General features: G+C 43.2%; 1 protein-coding gene across 6 annotated transcripts in view; it reads left to right on the forward strand.

The window, feature by feature from the left end:
* The window catches only part of NFKB1 (nuclear factor kappa B subunit 1), a 133714-nt gene that overhangs the window by 105395 nt on the left and 6370 nt on the right, over positions 1-21949 (forward strand). For 4 of the 6 annotated variants that reach the window (XM_060115480.1, XM_060115489.1, XM_060115472.1 and 1 more), the window contains 9 exons: positions 3211-3354; positions 4627-4716; positions 6431-6616; positions 7791-7932; positions 11537-11651; positions 17474-17675; positions 18116-18285; positions 18623-18725; positions 21682-21806. In XM_060115480.1, the coding sequence (XP_059971463.1) occupies positions 3211-3354; positions 4627-4716; positions 6431-6616; positions 7791-7932; positions 11537-11651; positions 17474-17675; positions 18116-18285; positions 18623-18725; positions 21682-21806 (1277 nt within the window). The remainder of the gene's footprint in view (positions 1-3210; positions 3355-4626; positions 4717-6430; positions 6617-7790; positions 7933-11536; positions 11652-17473; positions 17676-18115; positions 18286-18622; positions 18726-21681; positions 21807-21949) is intronic. The other 2 variants (XM_060115508.1, XM_060115518.1) reach the window with 2 other exon arrangements.

The following is a 21949-nucleotide window of genomic DNA, read 5'->3' on the forward strand; positions in this document are numbered from 1 at the left end:
GAGAGCTAAGTTATTGTTTGACCAACCAAGTTGCCATCCTCACCCACAAGACTAGTAACTTGTTGGGTGCCACCAATTAAGACATTAGACAAAGAAATAGATCATATTCCTCTTGTTGTGCAGAATCATGCAGCCCTGAACTCTGCATCCTTTATGGTCATTGACGTTGTGTCTCATAAAAACGTCCTGGAGATGGTTGGGTCCAGGAAGACAATCAAAATAATCAGGAGAGGGATGGTTGGCAAGGGAAGAAGAGGGTTGAGGAACTGTTATACAAAAGCAAAGAAAGACCATGATGACTTTTCAGTCTGAAAAGATGGAGATTAGGAAGAAACAGAATCATAATCTTTAAATTATGAAAGGTATGGTCAGGATAAATGCCAGCGTCTTTATTGGCAAACTACAACCCAGAAAGTGAGAATGAGGTACTTTTTTTTTTTTTTGGTACGCGGGCCTCTCACTGTTGTGGCCTCTCCCGTTGTGGAGCACAGGCTCTGGACGCGCAGGCTCAGCGGCCATGGCTCACGAGCCCAGCCGCTCCGCGGCATGTGGGATCTTCCCGGACTGGGGCACGAACCCGTGTCCCCTGCGTCAGCAGGCGGACTCTCAACCACTGTGGCACCAGGGAAGCCCGAGAATGAGGTACTTTTAAGGCACATGCACAGCATAAGGTGGTAGAGGCTAAAAGTTTTATCAACATTTGTGAACTAAGCTGTTATCTTACACCATCAATTATTAAAGGAAGCAAAGATATGTTGGAGTGTTTCCCCCAAATGGTGACCTAATATAATGGAATGCTCATTAGACCTTGTATCTGATCTTCACTGAGCCCTGACTTCATACAAGTCCCTCAACATCCTAGCTTTGGTTTCCTCTTCTGTAAAAGGAGAACTTGTAGTGAGTGGCCACTTAGGTCCCTTTTAGAATAGGTTGATGTTTCATAATACATCCCATGGTCCACTGTCAAAAGCAGACCACAAGGGTAAGTAAACCCAGTGTGAAAATCCCCATGTTTAATTCCATGGAAATTCAGACTGCAGGTTCTTCTATTTAAAAAAAAATAAATAAAAGCTTGTCTCATGGAATTTTCTATATCAGTTTCTTGTTATTAACATCTTAATGGCTGTAGGATAGTTAATATTTTTTAAATTAAGTCTTAAAAATTCCCATTTTACAATGAAATATAACCAGTGAATGTCCCTGTTTTATAAGTCAAAAGGAGTACATAGCAAATACCAAATGATCTCTTTGCTAGAAAGCGTGTCAGTAGATAACACTTATTTCTGAAGATGAATATGTTGTCTGCCTTGCTCTTGTATTTCATTTTTCTGATGAACTAATATCCCACGTGAGATCAACAGTTTATAGGATGAGTAATACTTGTGACTTAGTTATGATACAACTGATGGAGAAACTTTATCAATCTGTCCAAAACCTTTGATAAGGAAATTGCTCAAGTTTCTCCACTTCGAGGTCACCCCTTTCTGGTGGAAGCATGTTTTCTTCAGAGTTGACCCATGCTGGCTTTTTTCTTCCTAGCGAGTCTAGACAGGATCCGTTTTTAAAAGATTATTTTTTAAGGGTACTTTGCTACCCTACTTTCCCCTGGTTATCTTTCAACTGCACTTAGATGATCATAAGGTAATCAGTACACAACAGCATTCTTTCTAGCCCTGAGATGACTGAAACGACGACAGAATTAGAAATAAGTGAAGATCTTTCTGAACATAAACAGTGACCAGAACTGATGTGAAGAATCAGAAATAGGACAGTTGTCAAGTATTGGGCTGCTGATTGAAAAAAAGAATACCATATTGACTGTTGATTTAATTTAAACAAAAACCAAAAACTTCTTTCAGTGCTTTATTTCAGAAGAGAGAAGGGAGAAAAAATATATAGGGTGGGAAAATCAGAGAAGGGAGAAAGAAAGGGAAACAGAAAGAAGAAACAAGAAAGGAACAATAGACCACAAAGGCACCAGCAGAACTCACAGGGGCAGTGGAGCTGGTGAGAAGCCAAAGAAAAACAGAGCAACCACATGAGGAATGAGGAGGGAAAGTCTCCATAAGTATCTAGACTCGGCCAATCAAAAATCTCAGAGGGCATCACTGTATTTTAGTCAAGTAGTGGTCTTAGACTTGCAGCCTTGTATCTCATGAGTTACCAGTGACTACAGATCCATCTTTTATTGTCTTTCTGGGAGGCACATATTTTCATTATTGTGGTGACCACCAAGGAACAGCCTCCAACACCTCATGTCTGCACTGTCTCTGCCTCTCACTTGGACTATTTTATCCTATGCACCAGTGACAGATGAATCTTTCTAAAATACCACCATATACATGGCATTCCCCAGTTCAAAAACATTCCATGGCTTTCCTGCCTGTAAATTAAATCCCTTAGGTTCATAATCCAGGTGCTTGGCAATGTGGTCCCAGTCAGCCCCATTTCTCAAGAATTCCTCATACTAAACTTTCACTTCAGCTAAGTTGATACGCTGCTGTTCTCATAAGCATGCAGTGCACATTGGTTCCTTCATCACTTTCCCCCTACATCCCCTTCCCGGAACATCCTCCCTTTGCCCTCTCCTGATACAGAGTTGATTCTGGGAAGCCTTTTCCTGAATTTTCCAGCCCACAGAGACTCCCTTGAAGTCCTTCCTTGAATTCCTGGAACCCTAGTTGGCACCATGAATTTAACATATATAGCATTAGAGTGCTTTGTCTCTAAGTCTTTCCCCTACAACCTTAAAATTACATTGGAGGGTTCTTGACAGCAAAGACATGATGTCATACTTCTCTTTATCCTCAGCACTTTGGTCATTGTAGACGCATAATAAATGTTAGCTGATTAGTAACTCCTCCTTGCTGCCCAGTTCAGTATTTTCAGTATTCAGTATTTTCAGTCTCTTCATCTTTGATGGGCAGTCTAGTCTTTCACTACCTTGAATGACATGGGGGACTTAAGAAACAATTGCAGAGAGAATTTGGGTGTGTACTATTCTGTGGTCCCTCTGAGGCTGGTTCTTGGTCTTCGTGCCCATTGGAATAAATATAATGCTTCTTGACATTTGGCATCTCTTCCTCCTTGCGTGCTTTCTATTTCCCTTTAAGATGTTTAAAAATACCATCAGAATCAGTATTCTTTCTGTGGCTAGTAGTGGAGCTGAATCAATCTTTTCTCCTCTGGTTTCTCTTCCTTTAAATACAGATAAAGAGGAAGTGCAGAGGAAACGGCAGAAGCTCATGCCCAATTTCTCGGATAGTTTCGGTGGCGGCAGTGGGGCGGGAGCTGGAGGTGGAGGCATGTTCGGCAGCAGCGGCGGAGGCGGCGGTGCTGGAGGTACCGGCCCAGGTACGAACCAAGCCCGTTCTTCCACATCTCAAAGGGCAGATTTTCTTCTCCTCGATTTCCTTGTCCATGGGTTGAGTGTTGTGACATTACTGAACATGATATATGACATTACTTAAAATTTCCCAGCAAACTTTTTTCCAAAGAAATGCATGTTCATCTTATAATATGTAGATAGATGAATACCAAAAACTGTAAGAAGGAAAAAAGCCACGAAGGCCGGTTACCCAAAGGATACCTCTTAACATTTTGGTATATTCCCCCCTCCTTTTTTTTTTTTTTGGTACAGTTGTCTTGGTATTCTTTGGAAACATTGGAAAGGTTTCATATTATATTTGCGCTAGGTTGTAGATACATAAAATCCTGCCATCAAAGATTAACTGTTGTTTTTTGGCAGGTACATACATTATAATACATATTTATACATTTCTCCAAGCACAGCTGTGATCCTCATTTTGCATAGTGTTTTATTCCATTTACTCGGATGACCTATTTATTATCATGATTGTGTATAGGGTCACGTATGCTGCTTTTTCCTAACGGTTTAACATAAGCATTTCCCCATGGGAATAGAAATTTTACATAAGCATCATTTTTAAGCATCATTTTAATGACTTGTAATAATTCCTCAAGTGAACAAACCATAGTATAACTTACTTGAAGATTGTTTCCTGTTTCTTATGTAAAACGTTTGCACTGAACTCCTCTATCCACGTTGCTTTTCTTTTACTCCAGATAATTTTTGTAAATTAGATTCTTTGAAGTGAAATGTCAGAGAGTATGACAACTAACACTCACTGCTTCCCAGAGTTTTACCAGCTTGTGCTTCCAGCAGAAACGCATGAGAGTGACCAGTGGGGGCATGTTTCTCGTGAGGAGCCAGTATATGTTTCTGTATTTTGTTTGGTTCAGTTTTTCCCTCCAGGGGTTACTTTACTGTCTTCTGTATCAGCAAGTCTGAGTCTGGGTGGCAGCCACTCACCGTTAGCCTCTACCCTCCATGCAGGAGTGGGAGACTTTCTCTAGCATGAGCTCCTCCATGCTGCCCAGAGCCTGGGCTCTGCCTGGGTTGCCAAAAATGTAATCTTGCCAGAGTCAAATTCTGATCGTCCCAGTACCCCCAGTGATGTGCCTTATTACTAAGTCTCAACAGAAGGACCGTGTCGGGCACACCAAAGCCTGTTCTCACCAGAGGGAGGGACACTAACGTTTGCTGAGTTTCTTTTTATTTAAAAAATTATCATGAGGTTTCATTTGTTTTGCCTGCCATTTCAGGGTATGGCTTCCCACACTATGGATTTCCTACATATGGTGGAATTACCTTCCACCCTGGAACCACTAAATCTAATGCTGGGATGAAGCATGGTAAGTAACACTTTTCTTTTTTTTTAGTACTGAGAAAAGAATGAAAAAAAAATTATTTAAAAATTAATTAAAGCCAAGAAGTTTTTGTTTAAATCATTACTCACCACAACATTATCTTGAAAAAAAATTGATAAATGCCAATAAATTAAGAAGATACTTCTTTTCCAAAAAATTATTAGTTCCTGTGGAGAGTATAGATTCTATTCCTGATACTATATTTAAATTTATACATTTACTTTGTACGTGGCATGAACAGGGGAAAGAAAAGAACATTAAATAGGGATAGAGAGAGACTTGACTATTCAAACATAAAAAAGTCACCAAACTTAGCTGTTCTCTCTCTTTTTTCTCAAATACTACACTTTTGAAGACACTTAGAGTTTTATAGGGATGGTCTTTTCTCATCAAATATATCCCCTGGGGGCTTCCCTGGTGGCGCAGTGGTTAAGAATCGCCTGCCAATGCAGGGGACACGGGTTCAAGCCCTGGCCCGGGAAGATCCCACAGGCTGCAGAGCAGCTAAGCCCGTGCACCACAACTACTGAGCCTGCGCTCTAGAGCCCGTGAGCCACAACTACTGAGCACACGTGCCACGACTACTGAAGCCCACGTGCCTAGAGCCCGTGCTCCGCAACAAGAGAAGCCACCACAGTGGGAAGCCCATACGCCGCAATGAGTAGCCCCTGCTCGCCACAACTAGAGAAAGCCCGCGCACAGCAACGAAGACCCAACGCAGCCAAAAATAAATAAATAAATTTACAGAAAAAATGTATCCCCTAATTAGCAGTTGTCACATCATGTGTTCATACTTCTATTACATGTCCATTTTAGTGTACTCATTGAAGAAATAATACAACAAGGTCTTCTCATGTATTTCAACACCTGTTTTACGTCAGGTGCTTTTACATGTTTTAACTGTAATCTTTATGATTCCTCTGTAAGGAAACTATTAGTATCTTCACTTTACAGACAGAGCACACCAAGGTTCAGAAATGATCATTCACTCACTGAAGGTACCTATCTGTTAGTGGCAGAACCAGGATTTGAACCAGGTCTGCCTGTAAAATCTCAGTGTTCTCATAGTAGCTGTCAGGTAGCATAGTAGGACCTGAAAGAGTGTGATCAGAAACAGTGCACTGGACAGCTCCCACACCAAAGAATGCGAATTGAGATCACATCTTCACAACCTGCTTGAGCATGAGGGAAAAAAATAGCTGCTCTGTTTTCAAGAACTTTAAAAATTCCACTTCCTTGCAATTCCTAGAAGAGCTTTATTTCATTTTTCTCCTTTACAGATAAACAGAATGAGGTATACATTTTTAGAAATGTAAAAAAAAATTTTTTTAAGGTCTTAAATAAGTTTTCATCACAAGAAAAAAGAATTTGTAACTATATATGCTGATGGATGTTAACTAGACTTACTGTGGTAATCATTTTGCAGTGTGTACAAGTACTGAGTCATTACACTGTACACCTGAAATTATTACAATGTTATACCTCAATTTAAAAAAAGTTTTTTGAAAGTGACTTTAAAATAGCTCCAAAAGATGTTACTTATGACCATTTTAAAAGGAATTTTAAATTGTTGTTTTTCTTTTCCCTTTGCAGTAAACCTGCCTCCTACCTTTATCTGACCTTTGCTGAAACAGTGAATTATAACTTAATTAATAGATTTTACTGAGGAAAAAAAGCTGAATTTTTGCTTTTACCTTAGGAACCATAGACACCCCATCTAAAAATGACCCTGAAGCTTATGACAAGAGTGATCACAGAGAGGCCATGAATCTCTCTGGGCAGGCAGCAGCGACCACCGAGCAAGACAAGGAGTCCTGCGAGCGGGGCGCTGAGGCTCATCTGGCGTACTCAGTAGGAGTAAAGGAGGAACATCACAGTTCCCAGGGTGAGTGAGCACGTGGAGGACTGCATGGTACTGCCTGGTGAGGGCGTGGGTCCGTTCTAGGTGGGCAGCCTATTTCCAGAAGACAGGTCTATTTTCTGTTGATCTAAAGACGATAACATCAGCATCTGGTTCAGCGTGCTCTTCAGAGCCCTGTGCGCCTTTTGAAAAGCATGCGCTGGGTTATTTTATTCACACTGGGATTTCCATTTTCCCAGTGTTATCTTTGAATATAAAGTACAGAAATTTACATATGCTTCTCCAGTCCTCGTCATGCAGTTTTAGGGTATCAGGAGAGATCATCTGAATCATTTCCACCACAGATAAGAGAGCAGTTTGCATACCTTTGACAGTCTCCCTTCTCTCGACTGTCATACTGAAGTGGAATTTCGCCTGAAAATAAGGACTTTTCCCATTATCCTGATGCCTTCTTTGAAGAATTAGGATTAGGAGGGACAGTGCATATTTGGAACCAGAACCCATTAGGGTACGTGTCATGGGTCTAGGTCATCCTAGATTATGCCTGGAAGACTTTTTCTGTAAGAGAAAGATAGTAAATATGTAGCGTTGTGGGCTACATATGGTTTCTATTGCATATTCTTTTTTTTAACACCCCTTCAAAGATGTACAAACCACGGTTAGCTAGGGGGCCGTATAAAAACAGGCCACACACAGGATTTGACCTTCAAGCCACAGTTTTCCTCCCGTTGACCTTCAGGAAGCAAAGTTTACAAAAACACCAATGGCTCTTGGAGAGTCTGTATCTCTGTGGCAGAGACTGATTTTTGACACTTTTTGCCTAACGAGAGAGTCGTTCAAGACTTCCATGAAGGATTATTTCACCAAGAGATTGTTTACAATTGTGTTAAAACCCAGTTAACATTCTTTGGAGATTGATTGTTCCCCTTAAGATAACAGAAACTTCTGAATTTCTTTTCCCCGAACAAACTGTAGACAGATTTTTTGAGACCAGCCTCTATATTTGTCAGTGAGCCAATGTCCAGCTGTGCTTTTTCTAGTGAACACAACCCAGAAGCACCAAAAGGAGCATTTTCCACTAAGTCGATGTGTCTCAGGGTATCAGAACACTGATGCCGACAGTCTTGGCCTGAAGCATGGCATTCCTGTAGAGCAAGTGTGGGAAACTCAACTGTGATTGTGATCCATTGCCTTGCAGAAAACCTCTTTCTGGAGAAGGCTATGCAGCTTGCCAAGCAGCATGCCAATGCCCTTTTTGACTACGCAGTGACAGGAGATGTGAAGATGCTGCTGGCTGTCCAGCGCCATCTCACTGCAGTGCAGGACGAGAACGGGGACAGGTAAGTCAGGACTTTTGCAAACAAGGGTTGTTTTAAAGGGGCGAAGAGAGAAAAGTATTGTATGCATGCTGGCTAGAAATAGAAGAATTGATCAAAGTTATTGGGTCCTGCAACTGAAACACTCTCTCAAGGAAAATAATGTGTCAGTAAGGTTGAGTGGCACAGTGGCACAATCTCCTTCTCCTGTCCTGTGGCTCTCACCTCTTGGGCTCTAAAATAGCCAGAATACTCATCTAAGAGTACAGCACTCTGGGCGAGAAAACTAAGATGGGTGTGGGGAATGGTACTTTTTTTTTTTTTAACATCTTTACTGGAGTATAATTGCTTTACAATCGTGTGTTAGTTTCTGCTTTATAAAAAATGGAATCAGCTGTACATATACACATATCCCCATATCTCCTCCCTCTTGAGCCTCCCTCCCACCCTCCCTATCACACCCCTCTAGGTGGTCACAAAGCACCGAGCTGATCTCCCTGTGCTATGCGGCTGCTTCCCACTAGCTAGCTATTTTACATTTGGTCGTGTATATAGGGAATGGTACTTTTTGAAAAGCCCTGCTTGATTTGTTGGAATACGATTTAGAATCACATTTAATAAACAAACACTTGTTTATTGGAATAGTAATATTTGCTGTATTTATTAGAATAATATAAAATTTGGTCTTACCAAATCCCTTAAAGCACTTGTGATCCCCACTGCATATTTGTAATAATAATATTCTCAAGGAAAAGCCCAATAGAGACAGCACAACAGCAGCAACAGAATAATTAGGAGGCCGTTGTCATGCTCGCCCAGTTCCTGGTTCCTCTTCCACTGCCTCTGTGAACCGTCACCAGTCTGTGACTGAATCAGACCCTTGTGACGGCTCTAACCCGCACTGTGTGCGAGCCTAACATTCCAAGCACTGTGCTTCCCATTCCTGCTGGTACCGAGCTTGTATTTGCAAAGACACCTGGCTTCTTTCTAAAACGGTTCTCCTAGTCCTTTCATTGAGACTTCTAAAACGATCTCAAAAGCCTGTAAAAATAACGAGTGACCGCAGCCCTCAAATCCAAGTCAAGTGCTGTATCCAAAACCTTCTCAAAATAGCATCAGCAATGAGAAATGCTTCTCTGTGGAAGAGCTCTCGGGCGCTGTGTTTTAAACCTCAGTTTAAACACTGAACCAAATGCTTTAGGAAAGTGCCAACCTCAGGGTTTCAGACAGAGACCTTTGTTCTCATTCCTTGCAGCTTAACCAAGGATGTGGTGTAACCACTGGCCTTGTTAATACAGTATGAGAGGAACCGGTACAGCCTTCTTTGTGTACTGTCATGAACAGCAGAATGTTTGTTACAGGGTTAAATAATCCATTTAGCATTCAATAGCATATAACCACAAGAGAAAGCAGTTAACCAAGACAGGACAGTCACATTTCAGGTGATATTTTTAGGGACCTGCTGATGAGCCTAAGAAAGACGAGCATAGGTAAGTTGGAAAGGGACTGCTGGTGTTCGAAGGGAGGATTGTGGAAAGGGACACAGGCACATGCATTCAGGTGAGGGCACTGAGGGGAAGGTATAGACGTGTGTAAGGACCTGGATGCATGTGGAAAGGCTGGGGAGGTGGCTTTCCCTGCCCAAGCAGGAGATGAACCCTTAGAGTCCCCGCCCCGGACCCCAAACATACTCACGCAAGCAGGCCCGCGGGGCTTGTCGCAGCTGGAGGCCAGAGGGGTGAGACATGGGGAGACCAAAGAGGAGTCCTCAGAAGAATATAGACAAGGGATAGCTTTTGGCCTTCACAGCTCAGTCCCTTGTTTTCACTGAGTTTATCATATTCGGCTAATAATTTGAATCCTGTGGCCGTTAGTCATCACAGAAAATACAATGAAGAAAAAAAATAATAAAAGCTTCTGGTACTGGGGAAATTCCCACTAGGGTGTGAAAATCTATGGGGGAGGGGGAATGTACTTCTGCTACAAAATGCTGAGCTGCACATGGAAATTTTTAGGCAGTTTTTGAAGTACGACCTTTTTCTTGGTATATGTGCATCATGTCTGCGTCAGACTTTGGGCCCTTTTCAGCAGTCTTCTTCCAGCCCTACGGTTCAAAAGACAGTACTGAAACCCTGAAATCATTCATTTAAAAATATCTCTCAAATAACGAAGTCACAGTTTAGTTTTTCAGCCTCTCCTGAGTCAATGTTAATCCCAAGTAATATACACTTGCTATTTCCAAGAAGGTGGCCTGAATAAAATGACACCTCATATCTTTAGAGAAAATCCAGCCTGTGCCTCAAATCCCGTCTGTCCTGCCACCCTGGGATTCTCAGGGTGCTCCGCATCATAATCTGGCCATACTTTGGAGGATTCATCCTCCTAGATGTTCATCCGCAACTCTACAGAGCGGTGCCCATGTGCCCCTGAAGCAGGAGAGCTTAAGGGATTAAGAGATGGCTTTGGGGCAAGACAGTCCTGGACTTAATATATGACCTGGATTGAGTTCTATTATACCCGTAAGTCTCACTTTCATCACCTGAAAAATAAGGATAATGTCACCTACCTCGTAAGACTGTTGTTGTGATTAGTCAGATAATGTATGTCAAGCGCCTGGTGTGGTCTGGTATTAGAAGCTCTAAACAAATAGTAGCCACTTTTTTATTGTTGAGTCATTTCCAACTAATTTTAATTATAGGCTTTCTTAACAATTAAAAAAATTTGTTCCTAGGAGTGACGATGGGCACCTGCCAACATTTTCAGCCTCATCAGCGTTAGCCCTAAGTTTGTTCAGTCATCCTTATTTTAGTGCCTAAACTGTGTGCCAGGGCTATAAGGCTGACCCAGAGGGAACCAGCCTCTGAGAGGACCACAGGCCAGAGAGGGAGGAAGATGCATAGAAAACTGCAGTCGCTCAACCAAGCAGTACACTTGAGGGGAGACAGCCTGCTCTGCCTAGGAAGTTGAGGAAGTCTTCTCCAAGGATGTAAGGTTTGCACTGGCGTAGGAAGGATAAAGAGGTGCCGTGGAGGCAGAGAAAAGGAGCAGAACCATTCCAGGCAGAGGGACCAATTCGGTGGAGAAATACAGTTACATCCTTCCTTCAGAAGTTTGCGTCTAGAGTCTTCTCCCAGTAGTTAAGAGCCTGACTGCATTCTCCCCTCTTGGCATCTAGGAAGATCTTAAAAAGCCACCACGCTGTACTTGGGAGGAGGTGGCGGAGCTGGGTGACATAACTGCACCCTGCTGAGCAGATCCGAGTGCAGCCGTGTTACACACGTCACTGTGTGTCGGGGTACGTCAGAGACAAGGGAGAGGAGAAAGCGCACGGCACAGGCAGAGCTGGGATTTGAACATAGCTTCCTCTCTCTCGAAGCCCGGGTTCCTTTACACCTCAAGGGTCCAAACCGAATGCCCCCAGAGAGCAGGCAGGTACTGGAAATGAGTAGGCAGTAAAGCACCCCCACCTTGGATACAAGATGTTTCATAGATTCGAGACATTTGGGGGCCAGAGAAAACTAGGTATGAGAGCCAGATACAATCTGGGAGTCTAATCCTACCTTGGGAATCTTTTTTTTTTTTCCCATTAACAGTTTAGTTGATTATTGCCGCTATATTTTTGTTCCAGTGTCTTACACTTAGCAATCATCCACCTTCATGCTCAGCTTGTGAGAGATCTGCTAGAAGTCACATCTGGCTTGATTTCTGATGAAATTATCAACATGAGAAATGATCTCTACCAGGTAAGCAGAATAGAATAAATATGTCCCATCTGTCAAGAAAAAATGCAATGGAAAAAAAGTTAAGTTTGAAAAGCTAGTGATTTACAAGAATTTTGAAGTCTGCTGAACATGTTGACAACATCTAGATTAAATGCGTATCCAATGAAGGGTGCTGAATCGGAATACAGAAAGGTAAAAAGGTTGCTTGAGAAGGAAAACGTGTCTTTCAGAAACAGAAAGGTCAAGGTGAAGAAGACAGGGAACACCAAAGAGATCTGCCCAAATGAGGTTTACATAGAAATGAGGTGGGCTCAGAAACAGCTTCAGGACCTCTGTTACAGAGGTCTTCAGATATTTCAGATAGGGGAGTTGACTGGAGACTCAGTGAGGCTGCCTGTTGGGCACATGCAGATTTCAGGTGAGGAAAGGAGATGAAAACTGTTGGCCAGAACCAAAGCCTGGATGCTGGGTGCAGGGAGCCGGCAGACCTGGGCCACCCTCTCCGGCTGAGGGACCGCACAAGCAGGACGTGAGCAGGGTTCCGCTCTCCAGAGCTGCTCCCTCCTCCCTCCTCCCTCCCGGGCGCTCTCTCTTCCTGCTGCCTTTCCCCGGCCCCATCAGTCTTCTCTACAGCCTCCTGGTCTTGCCCCCTTCTCGGCTTTCCTGTTTTCTCCTTCCCTTCACACGAACCAAAGTGACTTCCCAGTCTTCCTTGGCCTCTGTGGTATGCTCAGATGCCTGATTCAAGCATATCCCTTACTCTAAAAGTACAGACAACCATCATGCACAATTATTTACACAGTAAAGGTGCCTGTTCCAGTTCTCAATTTTTAAAGCAGGTGATGTGAATCATTTTTATTTCCTCAAAGCAGAAGTCCTGAAATGTTTACATGTATCTCTCAATAGATTTTTATCTGTGGATAGGTGTTTCCCGATAAGGGAAAGTAATGGATGTAAGGCGTTAGGCTTCTTCTTTGGCTGTCATGCTTAAGATCAAAGGGAAAATGAAGTTGGGGATTCTTCGCTGACTCATAAAATAACTAGGATGAGGTCTAATTTTAGATATATATTTAAAGGATAGCTTCTTCAAATTTTCATACCATTTTGGGTGTTGCTGGTATTTGGAAAGTCATTTGGCCCTTAGAGCTTGATTCTCACAGGCTTTTGGACTGATTGTTGCTTTTCACCATCCCAAGTGTACAAATAAAACTACAAATGGGATGTTGTCACTTCTCAGTCCTCCTTTCAAAGGCAGCCTAACTTCACTGCCTGGAGGTCAGATTGAAGGAATTGCTTGTTTTTCTGTTTATAAATAGGACCTGCAAAGGACACCGCACAACAGGATATTAGTAGTTGTGATTTATTATGTGCCAAACTCCTTACTGTATCATTTGGGTACATATATTGAGACTCTCCAGTGTGCTGGAGACAAAAACTCTCAAACCACCACCTTTGACACTTGTGTGCCTTCTGATTTGGGGAGTCTCAGGAGAATGCAGGTCCGTTTTCCCCACCTTACATTGTCCTCACTGATGGGCAAGGATTCGGGATCCCCCTGGTTTGCCTTTTAGGTCTTACACACACACCCAATGGCAACTTCTATTTGAGAACTAGAAACCCACTAAGATTTAGACTTTCATTTATCTGTTGTAAAGGTTTTCTCTTAGCTATTCTTGATGGGAAATTAGACAGTTCCCTAAGTAATTTGGATTATTTGGCAATTGTCTTAAACATTCTCCCAGAATACCTTTCACTAATCTTAGTACATTTCTGTGGCCATCTGTCACGATCAAATCTCTCTGTCACCCACCGTCTAGAGAAAGACACGCTCAAAATAATCCAAGTGCATAGGGTTAAGATTTTTCTGAAAATATTTCTGAAACCTGTTCCCTTTAAACCCTCTTTTCCTCTCCCATTTCCTCCCCACAACATAAACAACAACTCCAGTGTGTGTGATATCAACTTTTATTTGTATATGTTCCTGTAAAACATTAGTGGGGTTTTTACGCATGTATTGTTTAATGTTTCTAATTATTATAAATATAATATGTGTTCATAGTTTTTAAAACAGTACATAAGGATGTACATTAGAGAATCAAGGTTACCCTCCCTGGCAGCATATACATCTCCCAGCCCCACTCCCAAATATAACTATTGTGTTTATAAGTATTTTCCCAGGTATTGGTTACATAAAAATATATACTTTAAATAGATATTTTAGTATATCCTTACACACAGTCCACATTATATTATACATACTGCTCCTGATTTGCATAACCCTTTTTCTTAAATTTTAAATACAATTATAGATTCATAGGTGGTTACCAAAAAAAAAGTGTACCAGGAGTCCCATGTACCCTTCACCCAGTCTCCCCAGTGGTAACCTCTTGCGTAACTCTAGTCCAGTATCAAAGCCAGGAAATTGACATTGATACAATCCACAGATCTTATCTGGGTTTCATCAGTTTTACATGCACTCATTTGTGTGTGTCCATATAGTTCTTCATGCACATATTTTTTAATTGCATAAGTGGCTTTGTGCTACATGTCACTATATTTCTGCCTTCACTGCTTATGGGATTTATCCACCTGTGTGTACAGCTAGTTCCTTGTTCTACTCCTGAAGAGGATCCCATAGTTTACCTCTTCCACCTGTTATGTACCTGTTCCCCAACAGTGGACACTGAACCAGCTTCTCTCTTCCTACCTCCACAGACAGTCCTTCAGTGAAGAGTCTCACCCATGTGCCCTTGTGGATTTGTGTCACTCAGATACACAGACGGGAGTGGGATTGCTGGGGCATTTGTGTACTTGGCTCTGCAGAATGTCTGCATGAGTCCATATGCCAGCAGGCATGGCATGAAAAGTTCCTGGATTCCTACATTGTGTAATTGGTTAAGATATAATCCCGGGGTTTAAGATCTAAAGCCTAAAATGTCATAGAAAACCTTCATGGGATCATAGGAAAAAAAACTTAAAAAAATTTTTTTTACTCATGGTAAGAGATTTTGTATGATATGAAACTTATATTGAAACTACAGATAATTTTAAATCTCTGAATGGTATTATTTATTTTTTGAGAGGAAGGCTCTTGGCTATAATGTCTAAAGTTCTGAGGACATGATTCATTTCAAGCCAGGATATAGTTCTAAGGGATGAAAAAAATAAGGGTGAGAGTGGAAATATAGGAAAAAAATCCGTTTCTGTTATATTAAATAATCACTGTAGCAGCTTCCCTGGTGGTGCAGTGGTTAAGAATCCGCCTGCCAATGCAGGGGACACAGGTTCGATCCCTGGTCTGGGAAGATCCCACACGCCACGGAGCAACTAAGCCCGTGCGCCACAACTACAAGCCTAAGCTCTAGAGCCCGCGAGCCACAGCTACCAAGCCCGTGTGCCACAACTACTGAAGCCCGCGCACCTAGAGCCCGTGCTCCGCAACAAGAGAAGCCACTGCAATGAGAAGCCCGCGCACCGCAACGAAGAGTAGACCCCACTCACCGCAACTAAAGAAAGCCCGCGTGCAGCAACAAAGCCCAACACAGCCAAAAATTAATTAATTATAAAAAAAATAATCACTGTAATGAGACTTAGGCAGCACAAGCATCTTTCATCCTGTTTACGTGTGCCATGCCCCGGCCAGGGTGTTGGTGGCCCACCTGTTGTCACTGCTACAGCCACTAACTGCTTACTGAGAAGGAAAGTTTAGGCAAATTGTCACTAGACAGGCTGGATTTCACAGGCTTCTGTGAGATAGACTGATTTGTATAAAAATACATTGCTGTTCTGTGTCAGTGGCCTCAGTTCTATACTTCCATGATTGTGTCTGTCTTAACTGATTTTGAAAACACGCAGTTTTCAAAACACCTCATTTGCATTCACTGAGGTACTGCTTCGTGGGCAGGGTAATCAAATGGACTGTTTACACACTTATTAGGTGTCAGCAACTCAGCTTGTTTGTCCATCCGAGCCCTCTTAGTGAGAGGTAGTTCTCTGGTCCTAGTATGACTTTGAGAATCCTCTAAAATGGGGTTGGCAGAGTTCTATCGATTGGTCTCATGGAGCCAGTCCATGGAACAGTAGTTTTTAGTTTAGCACCTTTTTTTCCATGTCAGTATAGAATGACAGCACCTTTGTTAATTGGTTTCTATCGGGCAGTTTATTTAAACTTCTTCAGTAAAACCATAGCCTTGATTTGATTTGTTAACATATGATTTTTCAGCTGAAGGTAGACTCCTAGAAATTCAAGAAAACTATATTTACTAATAGATGAGTTAACATATCAACAATCACTTGGCTGTAGTGAGAAACAAGAAAGCTATTAAGAATTGTAAATATAAAAAATAATCTTGATAATTGAACGACTGCATGTTAGTCCAGTATATATATTGGATTGGCCAAAAGGTTCGTTCGGTTTTTTCCATAAGACGGCTCTCGTAGCACTTGGTTGTCTTTAGCTTCATTCGAGACAATTTTGTTAGATTGTATGTGACAGCTGTCATATCAGCGTGCATTTAAAAAAAGACTTATCAAAATTGGTGATTTTTTTTGTGTAGCCATTTTAATATTGAAGATGGGAAGAAAACAACCTTTTCGGCCTGTTATGCTTTATTATTTCAAGAAAGGTAAAAATACAACTGAAACACAAGAAAAGATTTGTGCAGTGTATGGAGAAGGTGCTGTGACTGACTGAACATGTCAAAAGTGGTTTGCTAAGTTTCGTGCTGGAGATTTCTCGCTGGACGATGCTCTGTGGTCCGGTAGACCAGTTGAAGTTGATAGCAATCAAATCGAGACATTAATTGAGAACAATCACCGTTATACCACTAGGGAGATAGCCGACATACTCAGAATATCCAAATCAAGCTTTGAAAATCATGTGCACCAGCTAGGTTATGTTAATCACTTTGATGTTTCAGTTCCATGTAAGTTAAGCGGGGAAAAAACCTTCTTGACCATATTTCTGCATGCGATTCTCTACTTAAACGTAACAAAAATGTTCCATTTTTAAAACAAATTGTGACAGGTGATGAAAAGTGGATACTGTACAATAATGTGGAATGGAAGAGATCGTGGGGTAAGTGAAATGAACACCACCAACCACACCAAAGGCCAATCTTCATCCAGAGAAGGTGATGTTGTGTATATGGTGAAATTGGGAGTCCTCTGTTATGAGCTCCTTCTGGAAAACCAAACGATTAATTCCAGCAAGTACTGCTCCCAATTAGACCAACTGAAAGCAGCACTCGACTAAAAGCGTCCAGAATTAGTCAACAGAAAACGCATAATCTTCCATCAGGATAACACAAGACTGCATGTTTCTTTGATGACCAGGCAAAAACTGTTACAGCTTGGCTGGGAAGTTCTGATTCATCCGTCATATTCACCAGACATTGCGCCTTCAGATTTCATTTCGGTCTTTACAAAATTCTCTTAATGAAAAAAATTTCAGTTCCCTGGAAGACTGTAAAAGGCACCTGGAACAGTTCTTTGTGCAAAAAGATAAAGAAGTTTTGGGAAGATGGAATTATGAAGTTGCCTGAAAAATGGCAGAAGATAGTGGAACAAAAGGGTGAATACGTTGTTCAATAAAGTTCTTGGCGAAAATGAAAAATGTGTCTTTTATTTTTACTTTAAAAACCAAAGGCACTTTTTTGGCCATCCCAATACTTCATTAGCATGTGATGTGGAACAGAGAGTAACTCATTTGCAAAGGTGAGAAGTTAATCTGGGAATGAGAAATGGCCCCTCAGTATGACTCCACCTATTGTAGTCACAGCTACTAAGCCTGTGGGTTACAAGTATGCCGCTGACCAGTGTCATCTCCTGCCTGTTCTTCCCAGACACCCTTGCACTTGGCAGTGATCACCAAGCAGGAGGCTGTGGTGGAGGACTTGCTGAGGGCCGGGGCCGACCTGAGCCTTCTGGACCGCTTGGGTAACTCTGTCTTGCACCTAGCTGCCAAAGAAGGACACGATAAAATTCTCAGTATTTTACTCAAGCACAAGAAGGCAGCACAACTTATCAACCACCCCAACGGGGAAGGTAAGAGACAGTCACACATCGTGGTATAACCCTCTGTCTGCTTTCTACACAAAAAGTAGCTCTCTGGTAAATGTGTGTTATTTGATTGGCACCCCAAAGTGCTTTCCTTAATCACTTGGAATTCATCATCTCTTATGGAAATTTCCATTGCTGGCTGTAGCTAATTCCTTTAAAGATGATTTGGAATAGTCAGTCAGTAGGAGGAAAAAGCAAAGGCCTGAGCAAACACCAGTCTTGGTACGTAGAAAGCATCCGTTATTCGGAGAATGTTTAGATGCTGTCAGCGTCTCCTGAGAACGTGAGAGGAGTCTGGGTTTACCTGCAGAACAACTGACTTACAGCACCTGTAAAGACTGTCTGGAGGAGAGATTCTGTCGGCACTCGACATGCTGACCCCCGACAGCCTTCCCCCCGTGACCACGCCTGTGCTTGGGCTGCAGGTCTGAACGCCATTCACGTGGCCATGATGAGCAACAGCTTGCCGTGTCTGCTGCTGCTCGTGGGCGCAGGGGCTGACGTCAACGCTCAGGAGCGGAAGTCAGGGCGCACGGCGCTGCATCTGGCCGTGGAGCGCGACGACATCTCCTTGGCTGGCTGCCTGCTCCTGGAGGTGAAGGATGCGCTTACCTGCCTTTGCATTCAACTCCCAAAGGGGATTGGGGGAAATCTTTTCGAAGAATGATGTCGCAAACAGGTTATCTCCCTACATTCTGCTCCATCTTTGTAACATCTACTCTTATCTACTCGACGCTTCAGAATAGCAGCTCAGGCTCTCCCGGCATCCCTTGCCTGGTTATTTCTAAGTGGGGATTTCTTCAATGGCATAGCCTGCCCAAAATAGCAACAGGGCTGGTAATGTGACCCGGGGAGCCATGCAGACAGGGGGAGGCAGGGACAAAAGGGCGAGAGAGCCTCGGACTAACCCTTTTCTGTGTGGGGGATTTTAGGGTGATGCCCATGTAGACAGCACCACCTATGATGGAACTACACCCCTGCACATAGCAGCTGGGAGAGGGTCCACGAGGCTGGCAGCTCTTCTCAAGGCAGCAGGTAAGGCAGCCTGGCGGTCGGTGATGGAAAATGTCATCAGGAATGCAAACCTAGCCTCAATAGAGCAGTCATGCCACCTTCTTAAGCCACAGACCCGCTGCGGAAAGGCACAAGTAAATAAAAGTTCTCTGGCAAATCACATTCAACTGCTGTAAAGGCACTGTTTGGACTAGTGATCCTGGGCCTCGTGCTGACAGTCAGGTTAGTTTTTACTCTCCGGTTCACCTGTTTGTTTTGGATGTGGGTTGTCTTCATTGACTCCCACGACAAGAGATCTTCTTAACGTTGAATCAAATTCCTTGTAGAATTCGGAGCAGTATCCACCTCAGGTCATGTCACAAGTCCTCAGAAGGAAAAGTTTGTTGGTATAAGAAATGATTTAAAGACTTCCTTTTGCAAGAAAGGTCCCTGAGAAGCCAAAGTAATAGGAAAAAACAAATGGGCCGTGTGTTGAGTACTGTCACGTGCCAGGCACTAAAAATCGCTGGCTTCTGTTGGGCTAGGCACTTCACATGCACGGTCTCATTTAGTCTTACTTAATCCACAATAACCCTTTGAGACAAATCCCATTATTAGTCCCAATTTTTTAAAATTTATTTATTTTAGATTTATTTTTGCTGTGTTGGGCCTTCGTTTCTGTGCGAGGGCTTTCTCCAGTTGCGGCGAGCGGGGACCACTCTTCATCGCGGTGCGCGGGCCTCTCACTATCGTGGCCTCTCTTGTTGCGGAGCACAGGCTCCAGACGCACAGGCTCAGTAGTTGTGGCTCATGGGCTCTAGAGCGCAGGCTCAGTTGTTGTGGTGCACGGGCTTAGTTGCTCCGCGGCATGTGGGATCTTCCTGGACCAGGGCTCGAACCTGTGTCCCCTGCATTAGCAGGCAGATTCTCAACCACTGCGCCACCAGGGAAGCCCCTATTAGTCCCATTTTATAGCCAAGGAAACAGACTAGAGAGACTTCTGCATCCCGGTCCCAGGGCCCCGGTAAGGGGCAGAGCTGTGGGTCACACCTTGTCACCCGGAACTTCCAGACTCTGTTCTCTCTGCTGGGTTTCTGTCCCCTGTTTTGCTCAAGGATTTGAAGGTGTTATTCCAATTCAGTCCTCTTCCTGTGAAATACAGAAGAATTATTCCTGCTCATCCTTGAATCTCTACTGCCTTGTGTATTTAGAACCTCAAAAAATGTTTAATGGAATTGGTATCTCAAGCCTGTCCTGGCATATGTGATTTACCTCAGGTTATTAAAATTTTTTTAGAAAAGCTTCACAAATTCAAGAAAAGAGTAGATTAAATACCTTCTAAAAAAACGGAGGCCAGAAAAATATAAGAACCTTTTCTTTGGCAGCACTACATTTTTCTGACATCACATCCCGAATGAGCAGCAGCCTTTTCTTTCCTCCTTTGTCAAGTTGACGTTCCCATGAACAAGATACGATGATTGCAGTGTGTGTGAACAGTGTGGGGAGTCACTGGTTATAATTAAGAAATGCCTTCAGACGAGAAGCTCTGACCCTTCCAAGAATGCTTTCTCTCTAATTCTCAGTATCCCATGAAAGGAGTAGCAAGTAGCAGTTTCTCCAGTATATAAATGAAGAAACTCAGAAGAAAAACTTAGTCCTGGGCTTCCCTGGTGGCACAGTGGTTGAGAATCCGCCTGCCAATGCAGGGGACACGGGTTCGAGCCCTGGTCCAGGAAGATCCCACGTGCCGTGGAGCAACTAAGCCCATGCGGCACAACTACTGAGCCTGCGCTCTAGAGCCTGCGAGCCACAACTACTGAGCCTGTGTGCCACAACTACTGAAGCCTGTGTGCCTAGAGCCCATGCTCTGCAACAAGAGAAGCCACCGCAATGAGAAGGCTGCGCACCACAACGAAGAGTAGCCCCCGCTCACTGCAACTAGAGAAAGCCCACGCGCAGCAGCGAAGACCCAACGCAGACAAAAAATAAACAAAATTTAAAAACAAAAACAAAAAACCTAGTCCTGAGCTCAGAGTCATGAAGAAGATCACTTAAGGAACAGACCTAGTTCAGCTTCTCCATCTTTGGTCCTGCAAATTGTTCATCCTAGTTTCTCTACTGTTTCCATGGTCAGGTGACACTCACTGCCCCAGAGATCAGGCTGCGGCTGGGAGAATGGAGTAGGAAGTGGCATGCAGATCCTCTCGTTAGGCACTCCTATTGTTGAAGTTGTCAAAAGTCAAACGTCCTCCCAGCAAGACTAAAACAAGGTCCTCTTTCCAAAAGGGGAGCGTGCTAAACGTCCTACTGTTCATCAGGCAGCAAGCTAAACACTCTCTGAATAAAAATAGTCTCTGTAAGCCTTTGAGAAGTTAACTCTAGCCTTAATTTTTGAGTTACTTCAGGTGTTTCTTGCTGCTGGCTAAGCAACAGACTAGATTTTCCAAGATTGGCCCTAACTTTTTCAACAACTCCACATCCTACCAGAAGGTTTTCTTGGCATTTTGCATTTAAGGATCAGTGCCGTACCCAGGAATAAAGCGGAACAGGTTGGCACTAGACAGCAAGCAGCTTTGCTCTTTTGAGCAAGCAGGTGAAGAGGCTGAGAAACGTGCGGTGCTGGGCATCAGTTTGAACACTTAGGACCTTGATCCTGAGCGTGCACCCTAGTCCCTGTAAACTGCTGCCTTCAGTCCTCAGGTTAAAGATGCATCGTTCACTTGAAAACTGTCCTATAGCGTTAAATGTGAGAGTCGGCATGTTCCAGGTCTTTTGTTTTGGAAAGTGCCCTTGGCCACATGGGGTATCCGCAGTCACCTTTACAGTCAAGATGCATTAGAATTTATTTAAATTAAAAATTTTAAGTTTAAAAGCAGGTTTCTGGATATTTCAGTAGAAAATGTGTTTTATATGTTTATTTATAGACTCTGACCCCTGCAGGCAGTTAGAAGTTGACGAGATGTGGGTTTACCTAACGCTATGTAACTTGACTTCGCAGGAGCGGATCCCCTGGTGGAGAACTTTGAGCCTCTGTACGACCTGGATGACTCTTGGGATGAGGACGGAGAGGATGAAGGAGTCCTGCCAGGAACCACTCCCCTGGATATGGCCACCAGCTGGCAGGTGAGCGTGGCTCCGCCTGTGTGCTGGCTGCTCCTGAGGGAGCTCCAGGTCCAGGGACGTCAGAGCAGGTGGCCTTCCTCGGTCTTTACTCCCCAAAGCACACGCCTGTTATTTTTTAAGAAAGTCTGCTTGTCAAGAGCTGT

The sequence above is a fragment of the Mesoplodon densirostris genome, chromosome 1, assembly GCF_025265405.1.
Source record: "Mesoplodon densirostris isolate mMesDen1 chromosome 1, mMesDen1 primary haplotype, whole genome shotgun sequence".
Classification (NCBI taxonomy): domain Eukaryota; kingdom Metazoa; phylum Chordata; class Mammalia; order Artiodactyla; family Ziphiidae; genus Mesoplodon; species Mesoplodon densirostris.